A 14,747-nucleotide genomic window follows, 5' to 3' on the forward strand; every position below is an offset into this window, starting at 1 on the left:
CAGTTTTCCAGGGGTTTGGTTTTGTAGGGTTTTTTTTGTGTATTTCCTCCTACTTTGTGTTTTCCTCCCTCTCACCAGTACTCCTTTGCTTATCACATTTGTGTACATGTGTGCCTTCTCACCCTCTTGAGCAAGTAGGAGCCAGCATGAATGATCTCAGGGTGGAACATGGGGCAAGACTGTCCTCCTTTCCAAGGGGGAGCTGTGCCAGCTCATGCATCCCAGCAATGCTTCGGCTCATTTTAAACAATAGGTGATTTCCAGTACTAAATGGATCTTCTCCAAAATGACCATATAAGTTGAGGATAGAGCATGTATCTTTTTACTGTTGTGTTTGCTTTTTTCCCATGACTGTAGGAAAAGGAAAGATTTTACCCTCTGGTCTGTCTGATGTCCTGCTGTTCCAGAGAACATTTTTTGCATCGCTAAGGCTGTGTCTTTAGCCTGTCACACAGACATCCCAAGAGAGCAAGGCTGACGTGCTGTTGAGACCTGAGATGGTCTAGAAGCAGCTTGCTGGGCTGGTCACTGGGCTGTCACTCAGCACAGTGATCTGTGTGGGCCCCTTCACCCTCCCTAGGTGGGCTCTGCTGCCCTTGCTCACATGGGTGCTGCTTTTCCCAGACACGCTGCCGCCTGACCATGGCCGTGTGGCACTGCTGGGAACTTGTCCTCAGCTTGTTTTGGTTTGTCCTTTTGTTGTTGCTGCTGTCACATTCAGCAGGGAAAGAGCATGATGAGATGTTCTCAGTGTTTCTGGAAGCTGGAATCCTATCTTGTGCACAGGGTGAGTAGAAGACACAGAGGATTTCTGTGCCATCCCATCCCCAAGCAGCTAAGAAGGGGAGATTGGATATATCCTGATGTCTTGTCTATTCCAGGAACTTCTAGATGAACTTAATCCTTTGTTTGTGCCACTGGAGCTGGAAAATAATTCTGGGCCTACAGAGCAGGAGGGGAACTGGCTTTTAAACAGTTGTCCAAGTGCAAAAATTGACTCATTTTCCAAAAGCTGAAGAGATACTCCCACCTTGGAGATACTCAAAAGACATCTGAACATGGGCTTGGGTAATCATTGCTAGGTGGCCCTGCTTGAGGAGAGAGTTAGACAAGATGACCTCCAGAGGTCCCTTCCAGCTTCACCATTACTGTGGTTCTCTGAAAGCCTGCTTTGGTCTAGAGAGCTTGACCCAGCCTTTCAAGGAAGAGTTTTGTCAGCTTCATCCTGGTCCATCCTTTTCCTTTGTTCTTCCTCGTTCACAGTCTGACTCAATGGCATGTAACCCCAATTGCAGTGGATGGTGTTGTAGCACCCTGAGACCCTGGCCTCCCCCATCAGCTCAGTGAGCTCACTGGCAAGGACAAACTGTGTCTGTAGTCAGTGGCATTCTTGTTACACCTTTGCTCGTGAATGCTGACTTCTAGTGAGCAATGATTATTTTATCATGGCACATGAACTCTTTCTTCTCTTGTAGGTAGTGTTCATTGTGGTAAAATACCATGGTTCAGATCCAGTCAAAAGCACTTTGCAGTTATTGTAAGGCATTAAAGCTCTCTGAGTCTGGGGTTTTGTTCTGTTTCCCATGCAGTGCCTGTGGCGTTTGGTTTCCAGCAACACATGGTGTTTATATTCCTGACTGGCATTACCGTTGTGATGGTGATAGGGTTTGTGTTTCTTGCCTTGCTTGATTTATGTTGTGGCTGGCGTGCATGGCACGCACATGGCTGGAAATAGAACATGACTGGGTTTTTTGTTTTTACATTAGAAGCACTCATGATTTAATTTTGCATTTTGAACAATCCTGCATTTGCAGGGAAACTTGTGTCATGGCCCTCCTTTAATGACTGTATTAGCTCCAGACATGTAAGTCTGCGTTGCAAAATCATTCTCTGTAGATGTGTGTGGTTTTTAAACATCTCATGGTTTCCTGCTTCCCACCTTGTCCTTAGCTCTTCTTACTCCTTATGTTCTTTGCCTCCTGACAAAACTCTCCCCTTCCTGCATGCTTGCAAAAAAAGTTCTCTGCCCTCTTTTGCCATCTCAAAGATCCTGTGATGCTTCTGCCTCAGGGCACATCAGTAGTGCAAGGCTCAGCTATCTTACAGGAGATGGTTTTGAAGGGCCTGCAGTGGCAGGACTCCAGGTGCAGTGCGGGGATGGACCTGAGCTGGTCTCTGGGATGTTGCACTGAGGCTCCTGCTGGTTCCAGAGCTGCTTGTCCAGGTGTACCTTGACTGTTGTGTGAATGCATTACAGACCAAAGAGTGGGAAAGCTGAACTCAGCAGGATGGGAATTTTATCCTCTTGTCCACATCCTGGCTGTGTTCCCTCCATTTCAGCTCAGTGTGCCTTTGCAGTTCTGTGGAACACCGTGCACAAAGCACCCAGACGTCCTGCTCATGAAGGCCTTGCAGTCCACTGTGTCCTGGTGGTTTTGGGAAGAGCCAAGCTCAGGCAGAGCTGGCATTGCCATGGCAGCAGCTGGAGCTGTGGGCCCAGCCTGCCCTGTGCTGCCCTTCAGACATGGTGGAATCCATAGGAGCCAGCAGCTGTGGGGTGTTCCAGTCCCTGTATCCGCCTTTCCTCTTGCCTGGGGTTTGGGCGAGACCAGGCAGGTGTCAGGCTGGTCCCTAAGCAGAGGGGAGGATGGCAGGATCTGCCATCAGGCTCTTCTTCATCCTTTTTTCCTGTCAGTATCATGAGCCACGCAGGGCAACAGCCACAAAACTGAGCTTGCCTTGTACAGCTATCAAATCTTCAGCCAGTCCTTGCTGGAAATAGGAACTGAAATAGGAGCTTAGGAAAGTATTCACCTCTACCCTAAAACACAATTTGTGGTACTTTTCAACCAAAATAAAACAGAAGGAATTTAGAAAGACATATAAAATTAATGATAACTCCTCTCTTCTTCCCTGTCTTTCCCAGAAATAAACCATTTTCTGTATTTTTTGAGGTCATACCCTGGTTACTGCTGGACAAAACCCAATCAGATGGTAAATCTGAAGACAGTGATGGAGTGGAAAATATATCAAGAACTCTGAAACCATTACAACATTTTAATTACATGCTAAACTGATTTTTCCACAAAGCAGTAGCCTCCCAGATGAAGGGACTGGGACTCAGGGCTGATAATAGTTGCTGGTGTCCAGGCTGCAGATTGTGTGGTCAATCCCTTCTAATCTGCTCCAGCTAATAGTACTGCTAAACCACTGCCTTACTTATCTCACGATATTTTATAGCTATAATATTTATTTTCTTTGACCTTTTTTTGACCACTGTCATTTGCTGCACATTTTGGCTCAAGGGAGGCCTGTTACTGGCATTGTCCTCCCACCAGCAAGGAAATGGCATGACCTCTGAAGACTGACAAATAGCTGGCATGAGTTGGGCCCTTCATCACAATCACCAACACCATGGTCCTTTAATAAAATCTTTTCACTGCTAAGGGTAGTCATTGACATGACTGAAGTGTGAAGAGCAGTGGGAATCTGTGTGCTCAATCTCTAAGGCTGCTAAGGGTAAATGCACTGGCAGGGTTTGGAGGTGCTTCAGGCATCTCTCTGTGTGTGTTGTGTTTATAAGGACACAGATATAACAGGCTTCCTTTCAAATAACAGCTCTGACTGAGCACAGGGTGAGGATCATGGGCTGTTCTGTGATGGCTGCTGTAAGAGCCACCTCTTTTCCTTGTCACTTCTGGGTGGTTGGGTATTTTACAGGGAGCAGGCTGAATGTCAGGGTTACAATGGCTAATACAGCAGGAATAGAAGTTCCCCAGGAGGGGCTGGGACTGACAAACCTGGCTGGAGTCCCTGCTGCTGGAGCTGCAGTGCTAGCAGGAGTGTGTGAGGGGGCAGATTGGGCAGAGAAATAAAATGTGCTTTAGTGGCTTCCTGAGTACCTTGCTGAGAGCAGAGGACAGAGGCTTCAGGCTGGGTTCCAGCTGTCAAGGACTGTTTTTTCTAACTCTTGTGTCTTGTTCTTTCTCCAGTCACCTGGCACAAATGTGTGTCTGTCCTCTCCATCTTTAGTTCCCAGCTACCTGCTCTGTCCTCTGCCATCTCACATGCAGTCCTTTCCACACCCTGATGAGGTGTTCCATTCCCTGCATGTGTCCCAGAGAGTGTCTGCTGATAGCCCAGCAGGGTGGCTGCTGGGTGGCAGAGCAGGTCACCCAGCTGGCTGGCTGTAATGCACCCAGGTGCTTGGTTAGCTAACACAAATCTGTGTGTGGAACAGCTCCACAGGGCTCTGCTGATTGCTTCATTTCTGTGGTTGAAATATTGCCACCATTTCACTTCTAGAAAGGTCTTATCCATTTATCTGGAATGATAGTAATGGGGAATGAGGAGAGCAACCTCAGTCATTTATCCACATTTATTAGGCATGAGGAGAAGGCTCAGGGCATCCCTGTGTAGTATTTTCAGATACACCCATTGATATCTGAATGTCAGAGCAGCAGCTGATCTTGATTTCTCCTCTTCTAACACAAGGCTATTGCAACATGCACACAAGCAGGGTGTGAACATGTTCAAAAATGAGTAATTTGCAATTTGCCCTATGATGGAAGAGGAACATGCTTTCAACAAGACATATTTGGTTACTGCCACTAGAACTGGAGACATTTCCCATTTGTACATTACATATTAGCAGGTACTTAAATTGCTTATGAGCAGTACAGACTTGTCTAAGCTTTCATTTGATTTCAAGTGTGTTTCTTCAGGAGGTTTACTTTTATTTGTAAATATGTGGAATCTTGATTTATTTTTGTGTGTTTTCTCAAGTGTTTAAAATTGGCAAAGTATATTTTGATTCAGACATCCCTGCATTCATCTTGTTTTTCTCTTGTACATTTTAGCATCGGTGTGACTAACAACGAAGTATTTAATGCAATATGTTTGGTTGGTGATTTATTGGAGTTGAAATGTAGAAGGAAAATATGAAAAGCATGCCAGAATTGAAATGTGTTTCAGGATTTTTGCAAAAAATGCTCGTGAAAATATTTTTGTTGGTTTTGCTTTCTGACTGAAGGCATTGCAGGGAATTCCAACTGAAAACATACCTCTGCAATTTGCCTAAAACATGTTGGAGTTTTATTTTAAAAAGAAGAAACAATTCCAAAGTGGTTGTTATTTAGACTTTTAATTTCTTTTCCAAGTACATCTTGATGGCAATAATCAGCTTCAAAGAACAAATCAACCACTGGATAAATGTTCCAATATACAAGTAGAACTCATGAATTTTCTATTTATATAAATGTGTGTGCATGTCTATATTTTATCTGGGATCTATATAGATAAAGTCTGCTGCCTGTATTACTGAATGGTTTTAAATTTGCCATAATGGCTGGGTTTGATTGCAAGTCAGTATTTTCCATGTTGTAATTATCAATGAGACAGAATCTTTGTGCAGTTTAAAAAACACCCACAACCCACTGTTGTCCTTGCAGCACAACATTAATATTGATTCACTGAAATCAAAGAGTCATTAATAATACTTGTGATTCAAATAACTGTGCTTTCAAAACAGTCCAGGCTGCTTTCACAGGGCTTTCCCTGGGTGGACCTGAGATGTGATATCCTTATGTCACAGCTGGCCTCAGCTGGCAAGGTCTGCAATTGTCATTTGGCAGCACATTGATCATTTTGGGCTTGCAGCCTTACTGGGAGGAGCTCCTGGGTGCTGCAGGTGGGCTAGGGGCTGCATCATAAGGTGCCTTAGAGCTGCTCATCTCCTTGTTGCTGTGGGGATGGGACACCCCACATGCCTTCCCATCCTGGACTTCTGCATGCTACTTGCACTTACACAAATATCAGCAACAAATTTTGTAACACTTTTTTTTTTTCTTCCTCCTCTCTCTTCCCAAGCATCCTCTTTGCAGACATAGAGGGTTTCACCAGTCTGGCCTCCCAGTGCACTGCTCAGGAGCTGGTCATGACGCTGAACGAGCTCTTTGCCAGATTCGATAAACTGGCAGCTGTAAGTTTGCTATTATAATTTTGTTACCTCTTGTTTTCATTCTCCTCTTGCATGACATACTGTGCTGGTTCACTGGATTTCTTAAATATTCACTGCCCTAAAAGGCAAGCTATTGCAAGCATGAATATAAGCTGAATACTTCTTTCTCCTTTATTATTCTTATTTTTTTTTAAGGAGAACCACTGTTTACGGATCAAGATCCTGGGTGATTGCTATTACTGTGTGTCTGGGTTGCCAGAAGCAAGAGCTGACCATGCACACTGCTGTGTTGAAATGGGAATGGATATGATAGAGGCCATCTCGTAAGTACCATATTCCCCAGAGAGAAGCACAAAACAAATGCAAGTAGATTCTTTTTCCTGTTAGTTCTTCTTAATATTAGGAGCAAGGTAACCGAACCAGAGAACTCTGGCCAACAAAAAGGGAAAACAGCTGGAACAAAAAACCAAAATTCTGTTAAGGTTTGACAGCAGCAAAACAGACACTTGTGTCCATACAGTCATGTGGATATCAGAGCTCAGCCTCCTGATGAGAAAGGCAAAGGTTACTGTAATTACTGGAAGTCTCATTCCCAAAGGAGGATTACAGTGAATTGCAGAATTGTGAATTCAGAGAGTTAATAACTTTATGAAATTTTAGTCACTATTCATTTATGTCTTTAAACCAGTTTTTTACTCACCTTAAAATTGCTCTGCTAAGGTCTGTCTTGTCTAGTTCAACAAATCCTTCTCTATGTATCCCTATGCAAAAAGAGTCAGATTCAAGGCTTTAGTTAAATTAATTACTGACACAGATTGGTCTTTTTGCTTTATTTCCATTTACTTCCCCATCTGTATATTTTTCTTTTAAAACAAGTGGTGGGGCTTTGCTTGCTCCTAAGGGCAGACTAGCAACCATGTTAGTCAAGACCATTCCTGTCTTTAAAGAGTAACAGAGGAGACCCATGTCTAGTTTATTTGCTTGGAGGATTACAGACAGTGTTGAATATTGTTTGCATTGTACATGTGCTTTCATAGGCCAATTCTTTCAGAATTCAGGGAAGGAAGATTTATTTGATCATCTGGAGTGTATGCAAGTTTAGGGGCAAAGTTCAGTCAGTTTTGGATGGAGCAGACCTTGATTCCTATATCATCCCTGCTGCACAGACTCTCCTGCTCTTTCCCTTCTCTTTAGTTTTTTATTTTCTGAAAGTATCTTCTGAAGTATTAGTGATACCCACAGAGAAGTAAAAGATCTCTCAGTGTTCTCCACTTATTCTATGCAGTAAATTGATGGAGTTTCCACTTCAGCTTGATAAAAGCTAGAGGTACCTCCTTCCTGAGCTTGGTACAGTGCATCCTTTACCGTTTGAATTTCTGCAAGGACATCAATACACCCCCAGAGTTTTCAACCTCATTTTCATAACACAAATACACAAGGTAAAAAGCACTGTTTTCACCCAGGAGACCCCATTCAAAGCACAGTATGCAATAGCATTCCCTTGCTTTGTATGCAGTATACACTGTCAGGACTTTCTACCTTTTCTTCCCTGGTTTTAAACTCCATTGTCTTGCACCAGTCTCCTTTTGAGGTTTGTATACAATGTGCAAAATAAGAGGAATTGCAAGTAACTAGTTCCCAGCAGCCATTGAAAGAATGCTATTTCTTCCACGTGAGATACAATTAAGTATCAGGTGACAAAGGGTCTTGTCAAACACAAGAAGAGCAATCCTCAGCCACCAGCCCCACAGAATGTTGTCTTCATTGCCCAGTTGTTGGCCTGATGAAATCCAGAGGTCTTCACATGTTGCTGTATAATTCCCCACAAGGCTAAATAACACCAGGAAGTCTAGACTTCATTGATTAGCTGCAGCCCACCTTACTTGGAATAAACAGAGAGCAGAGGTGCACTCAGTGTTTGTTTACAAATTGCTCTTCAGCAGCCTTTAAAAGCTGTTTCCCACTCGCTGTATAATGGATGCATTTGACAATCTCATCTCTTAATAAGTCTGGAAGGTGATTCTGTTCTCACTACCCCTGCTCTCCCTCTTCCTCCCTCCTCCCCTAAGGATCAAGATAAGAGGTTTCACAATTAAGGTAACCAATAGCTACTGAACATTTGATTGCAGGTAACAAATAACTACTGAACATTTGATTGCAGACTTCACCAGCACTGGGCCCTGCCTGTAGGCTGATTTCATCTGTGTCTAATAACAGCAGGGAGTGTTACCCCAAATAGGAAAGACTTCATGAAAATTGTATTCACTGTACCCCTGGTATAAATGAGCTGAAAAAAAGGAAGGTAACAAAGGATATTTCCTTTGACTATAAAGAGTAACCAAACTTATTTGTTTGCTGCAAAGTCTGGACAAAGTCACCTGGTCATCAGTGACTCTATTGAGAAAAGTTCCCTGGTCTTGTGTCAGTAATGTGGCTTGGCAGGGGTGCAGGAGGGATTGTAGCACCCAGTGGAGGGAGGAACTGCAGCTGTGTTGTTTCTATCAGGTTTATGGGTGCAGCTACATTTTTATTACTCCAGCTCCTGTTCCTTTTTCAAGTGTAGTGGTTGGAGCTCTTTCAGATCATAAGCCTGTAACACCTTACCCATATCAGCTTCCTTTACTTGCTAGAATCTCTGCTGCTTGTTAATAAAAATAATAAAAGCAATGTCACTTCAGTGAGAAGGTAGTGAAACATAAGATAGGGATCATAAAGAGAAAGAAACTCAAAGAGGATAGTAGCTGTTTCAACAAGAAGTCATCTTGAACACTGTTTTAAGGGACATATTGCATTCATAGGAGGGAACTGGAGTCCAGAACTGGTCTAACTTTATTCATTTAATTCCATTAATAACTAAAGCATAAATATTAGGACTGTGTTGGTGTTAGGGAGTTGGGAGGACTTACCTATCCAGGTGATATTATCTAGAAGGGACTGGATGAACCTGAAAACTGAAGAGACTGAAATCTGGTAGGGATAAAGTACTTCCATGCTGCAAGGAACTTACTACTCAAAGGAAGGACAGTTGTAGATGATGAAGGTGAATTGGCCTGTGAAGCATGGACATTCTGGGAATGCTGTGATTGGCAATAATGAGAAGCAGAGCTGTTCTGAAGGCCTCATCAAGGCTTTTCCCTACCCACATTCCTAAATATATTTCTCATGTGAACAGCTCTTGAAGTTAACTTTTGCCCTGAAGGGGAAAACTCACAAAGTATTCCAGCAGTCTTTTTGGGAGAAAGCAGAGCATCCAAAACCTCATTACATTCAGAACTTTAGTATTTGTAGCTGCCTGTTTGGAGTGACTGCAATAGATGTGGTTCTCTGGTTTTGCTGCTGTAAGGCCTGTTCAAGCTTTCCAGCTTCAGTGGGGTATTTCACATACATATCATATTTCATCTGTGGAAGAGTTGATGCTTGGTGCCATACAGACAAATTAAGATCTCTGAAATAATTTCCTTTTTCTCTTTGCAACATGCTATTACTCTTAATGAGGCTGAGTGCTGGCAGGTTATGTCCAGCTTTGGTATGGAAATAGAGACTAGCACTTTAATCCTTTTACTGCCCCAGAGATAATTTTTTATGAGTTCTCAACTTGATCCTGAGTTCAGTGTACACGGATTTACTCCAAGAGCTCCACGTTCTAATTAGGGCTCTTCTTGGCCAGCCTGGCCATCCAAGAGCAGTACAGCTCGTCCAGTTTTGTTCTGCTGTCCTGTTGATGTGGATGAGCTGTGCCATGTGTATCTGTGAATAATTTGTGGATCATTGTGGATTTTTGTGTTCTGGGTGCACGTTTGTGCTGCTGGCTGCAGCCATTCAGTCGTTAGTAATGGCCCTTCTCCCCCGTGTCTCTTTCAGACTGGTCCGTGAGGTTACGGGCGTGAATGTCAACATGAGGGTGGGAATCCACAGTGGCAGAGTTCACTGCGGGGTCCTGGGCCTCAGGAAGTGGCAGTTTGATGTGTGGTCCAACGATGTCACCTTAGCCAACCACATGGAAGCAGGGGGCAAAGCTGGGTAAGTTGCTTCATCCACGTTGTTGTGTTTATCCATTAAGCTCCCACACTAAATGTGTAAGAGTAGTGGCATGGCTAAATCAGTTGGGGTTTATTGCTTGTTTGTTCCATGACATGGAACTCATCCCTGGCAGGACCTGACTTTTTAGGTGATGACTTTTCAGAGCCTCCAAAACCTGCTTGCCTTTTGTCTCATTGAAGGCGCATCCACATCACAAAAGCCACCCTGAACTATCTGAATGGAGACTACGAGGTGGAGCTGGGCTTCGGAGGGGAGCGCAACGCGTATCTGAAAGAGCACAGCATTGAGACCTTCCTGATTGTGAGGTGCAGCCAGAAGAGGGTAAGACCAAACAAACTAACACAGGTTTAGGTACCTTTCATAACTTGATGTCTCTGACACACCAAAGTGTCTTTACAGATGAGACAGTTGACATTCAGTGGCAAAATTTCCTGTTTCTCTCTCCTTTTCCTGAACTTTCATGTGCGTAGAAGGGAATAGCCACCATCTGCAAAAGTGTCTGCGTAGAGCTCTAGTTCTTTCAAAGAAATTTTCCTCAGTTGTTTTCAAAATCATGTTGAAAAATTTTGTTAATATAGATATGTGTTTTGTAGAAGTACTTAAAGGCATAGATTACAACCACAGAGATCTTTTCTCTGTCAGATTACAGAGGTGATTTTTTCTGCCTGCTCACCATATGAATGAACATGAAGATTAGAGGAGTTCCAATCATTGCTTTTCAGCCTCTCTTTCTGAAGATGAGAAAAAATGGTCCACTGTAATGATCAGTCATCATTGTGACAGTAAGATGAGATCATACCAACTGTGACATGGGTCAGGCTGCACAAAATAAGGCTATGAGGGCATTCCTGACTTGAACTTGAATCTAGTCAAACTCAAGTGGAGGTCAGCCAATAAATCTTCTTTTTGTGACACTGCCAATAGCAAACTATCACTAGTGAGTATTCTTTTAAAAAACAGCAAATATAATAGAAAAGGATCTTTTTGATCTAGCTGAGCATAGCCAATAATATTTCTCTTAGTAATTTCTGCACTGTAGCCCCTACTTTGCTATTCACAGTATGGGCAAGCCTATACAGATTGGCCTGAATTGAAAATAATTTAATATGTTTCTGAATCTAAAACAAGTAAACTTCCTACATCAGTAAATATGAGTGCTATGAGATTAAGTGAATTAGTGTTTGTGACATGTTGCAACAGCACGGTTGATTTGAATAACCAACACCAATACAGAAAGACTTTGCTTCCATTTCCTGAGAGAATGGAAGTCTCAAATCTCCTTAATAGATATTGTGTAAAAAATCTCCAAGAAAATCCCTTATCATCTGCTAAAGAGAGAAGCTGATGTTTTGGTCTCTATCTGCTCATAAAATAAATCTCATTAGCAATGTCAATCTTCAAAAGAGGATTAGAACTTGCAGTGCAAGATTATTGTTCTTGAGCATCACTGCCTGTCAGTGAGCCAGCTGATGTTTTAGGTATCTAAGTCACTCCCTTTTTGCTGGGCAGATTTAAGAATATATGCAAAAATACCCTTGTGGTCAGACCCCATCTCCTGGAGTGGAGAGCCTATACTGACATTTAAATCATACCTTGTTGTCTGCATGTTTTTGTGGAGAATCAAAAGTTTCTCTGGAGAGAAGATGAAGACATGAGCACTTCAGAATGCTTGGCACCTGCCTTCATTTCTTAACACGGGATATATTTTGAGTAGGAGATTGGACAGAGACTCATAAGAGCTGTGGATTCCATTACAGACATAGGTTTTGAGGAACTTGCATCTTTATGCCTTGATTTGCATAGGAAAATTAAATGGGCCATTCTTTCACTGCCTTGTATGTATTTATTGCAGCTCTGTTACCTGGGGTAGCCCTTAGCTGAAGTCTCTGAGCACTACTATAATGCTGCTGTAACGTGCTGCATCCCAGAGTAGCTAAAAATGGGGACATTTGGATGACTTATGTAATTATTGAGACATTAAAAAGCAGTTATGCAGTGTCGTGGGCATTTGGTGTTTGGAGTTTGAGGAGTTTCTGGTTTGCCCATACTGCTGCAACTTCTGTGCTCCCATAGCTCTTTTTTATCTCTTTGTGAATATTTTCACAGAATCATAGGAAGCCTTGGATTGGAAAGGGCCTTAAAGATTGTCTTGTCCCAACCCCCCTGTCAGGGCAAGGACATTTTCCATTAGTCCTGGTTGCTCAAAGCTCCATCCAGCCTGGCCTTGGACACTTCCAGGGGTGGGACATCCATATTTCTCTTGACCACCTGTTCCAGTATTTAAAGTTCCCTCCCTGATCAAAAACTCATTTTATCAAAACATGAAGATCAGAAGTGAGAAAAGCTTTTGTCCATTGTCAGTTCAGTCAGTCTTGAACTTTTTGCCTGATGGCAGGCAAAGTTCTGTTACTTTACTTTTTCCTTTCATTTCTGCTTGATTTTAATGACTTCTTGTGATGTATTTAGCCAGGTTTTCAGTTCATTCTGTTCCAGTAAAGGCCATAAAATGTTCACCTAACTTAGAGAAGAATTGCTGTGAGCTCTGTCTGGGTTCCTGCTGTCCTTTCACATAAGGCTTGGCATTAGTATTGACCTGAGAGCAGATCCAAGTAACTGCCTGAGCTGTTCCTTAGTTCACACAGCAGAATTATCTGGATATCTGGTTCATCAGTCCCACAGCCATCAAAACCCAACACTAACATGAGTTTTGATAAATAGATAAAATGTAAGGATGTGTGTTCCCTACTCTTTCTGCTTACTGCTGCCATGGGGAGCCACAACTTTGAATTTTCTATCTTTTTTATTTGTTTAACTTTTTCATTGTGTTAATGCCATTTCTTGGGCACAAAGTGGGAGGAACATCTATCTAATATTTCTGTTCTAGGAATTGAAAATAGCTTCTTCTCTGAAATTTTTTTTTTGCTTTTTCCTTTTTAAAAATACTATTAACTGGAATATAGTCAGTGTGGTTTTAGAAGGGGAAAAAGCTAGATTCTTCTCCCTCAGTTTTTAAAAATATTACTAGACCTGAAAATGTAGTCCTTGTTTTCTGTCTGATACACAGAAGAGTTGCTTTCTATTAAAAGAGAACAAAATGAAAAGTTTTAAAATCCAGTCTTTTTGGACTTTTTCTCCTCATCTTTACCTCCAGATCTGCTTTCACCTTTCTGTTTGTCCTGTCCTGTGATTCTGCTGCCCTCATGGGTGAGCACTTGCCTGAAAAGATGAAATTAGCAGGTTCTGCCATAAAGGTCTGTTGAATCTTTTGCTGTGGTTCATTTGCTCCCATTAGTGCTAACACTGGGCTGCTCTAAAACCTGGATTTCTCTGGATTGTTGTCTGTCAGCAATTGTATCCCCTCTCCTTTTTTCTGCTGAGACAGACTCTTCTAATGTTTTCACACAACAAAGAGACAAGCACATCTCTCATATTTTCTTGCTCCTCAAAGGAAACCTTTACCTTTTGCAATGTTGGATTATCTCAGTGTCTTCTGTTAATTCTGTGATGAACCAATGTGATTCCTGATAGAGAAATGAAGTTTCTGTCTGTGATCTCTAAGGGAATGATGCATTGCATGTCTCAAGTTCAACTTCTACTATATTAGTCCTCAAATGCTGGGTGCTAATACTCCTTTTCTTCATATCTATCAAATACACCTCTGCCTCTCCCATTAGCAAATCATTGCTCACTTGCTGCCAGGTGAGACAAGAAAAAAAATTCAACCAAATCTGCCCTAAGAGTTGTAACTGAGTAACTCTGCTAGTAACTTCCATCCAGAGTAATACTTCCTTATTCAAGACTGTCTCTTGCCTTTTCACTAGAAACAAGCTCTTTTTCCAGCTTCATATTCCCCATCTGTCTTGGCCCTTGCTCCAGCACAGCACTCTGACAAAGGCTCTATGGAAGAAACAAAGCCAGTGAGAGCTACTGCATTTTTTCCTCTTTAGAAAAACTTAGGTTCAAGGCTGTTAATCCAAACCCAGAATTTGCTGCTCTACAAGCTCTGTGTCTTGATCACTGACTAAATAGTTATTAAAAATATCTGTTACCAGAACTGACATGGAAGTTGGCAGTTTTCCACAGATCTGGAATGGAGGTTGTCTTTCTGACTTCAGCACATCACACTTCAGGTTTTGCTTCCAGACATGGTTTTGTGGGACTTGGCAGTGCTGTATTTAATGATCTTAAATGCAGCCTAAATGATTCTATAATTCAATGCTTTCCATTTATAACCGTGTGCTTATGAGCCTTCTTTCCTTTTGCCTCCACTGAGGCAGTAGTGATTACCTGGAAAAAACCAATCTGCTCCTTCTGTTCTACAGTGAGGAAGAATTCTAAGTTTCTGTTAACCTGACATGGTATAGGGTGATAATTGGGATATGTGTTTCTAATGGACTGAACACATTAGCATGGTGGAAATACAGGAATTCTCCAAGGAGATCTTTGCCTTTCTTCCTTACTGGCTTCATTCTTTACCTGAAAGTCTGTATTTCCAGATAAACAGCAATCTATCAGCTAGAATTACTAAAACTGTTGCCCACATTTTAATGATTCCCAGACTTAACCCCTAGGCATTGCAATGGCCTGCAGAGCAATGTCCTTACCCTTCTAAAGAGTGGTTTTGTTTTATCCATGTTTTTTAGCTTACCCTGCAGATTGTAGCATTCATATTGCATAGCTCTGGTCCTCCACCATCACAACTTTTATATCTGCCCTTCTGAAACTTATTCCAAACATTTTTCCCAGT

At 42.2% G+C, this 14,747-nt stretch overlaps 1 protein-coding gene across 1 annotated transcript in view; it reads left to right on the forward strand.

Moving 5' to 3' along the window:
* The window catches only part of ADCY5 (adenylate cyclase 5), a 200,762-nt gene that overhangs the window by 139,029 nt on the left and 46,986 nt on the right, over positions 1-14,747 (forward strand). Inside the window, exons 4-7 of the mRNA XM_030241746.2 lie at positions 5,869-5,980; positions 6,155-6,282; positions 9,821-9,979; positions 10,180-10,321. Of these exons, the coding sequence (XP_030097606.2) occupies positions 5,869-5,980; positions 6,155-6,282; positions 9,821-9,979; positions 10,180-10,321 (541 nt within the window). The remainder of the gene's footprint in view (positions 1-5,868; positions 5,981-6,154; positions 6,283-9,820; positions 9,980-10,179; positions 10,322-14,747) is intronic.

The sequence above is a fragment of the Serinus canaria genome, chromosome 7, assembly GCF_022539315.1.
Source record: "Serinus canaria isolate serCan28SL12 chromosome 7, serCan2020, whole genome shotgun sequence".
NCBI lineage: Eukaryota > Metazoa > Chordata > Aves > Passeriformes > Fringillidae > Serinus > Serinus canaria.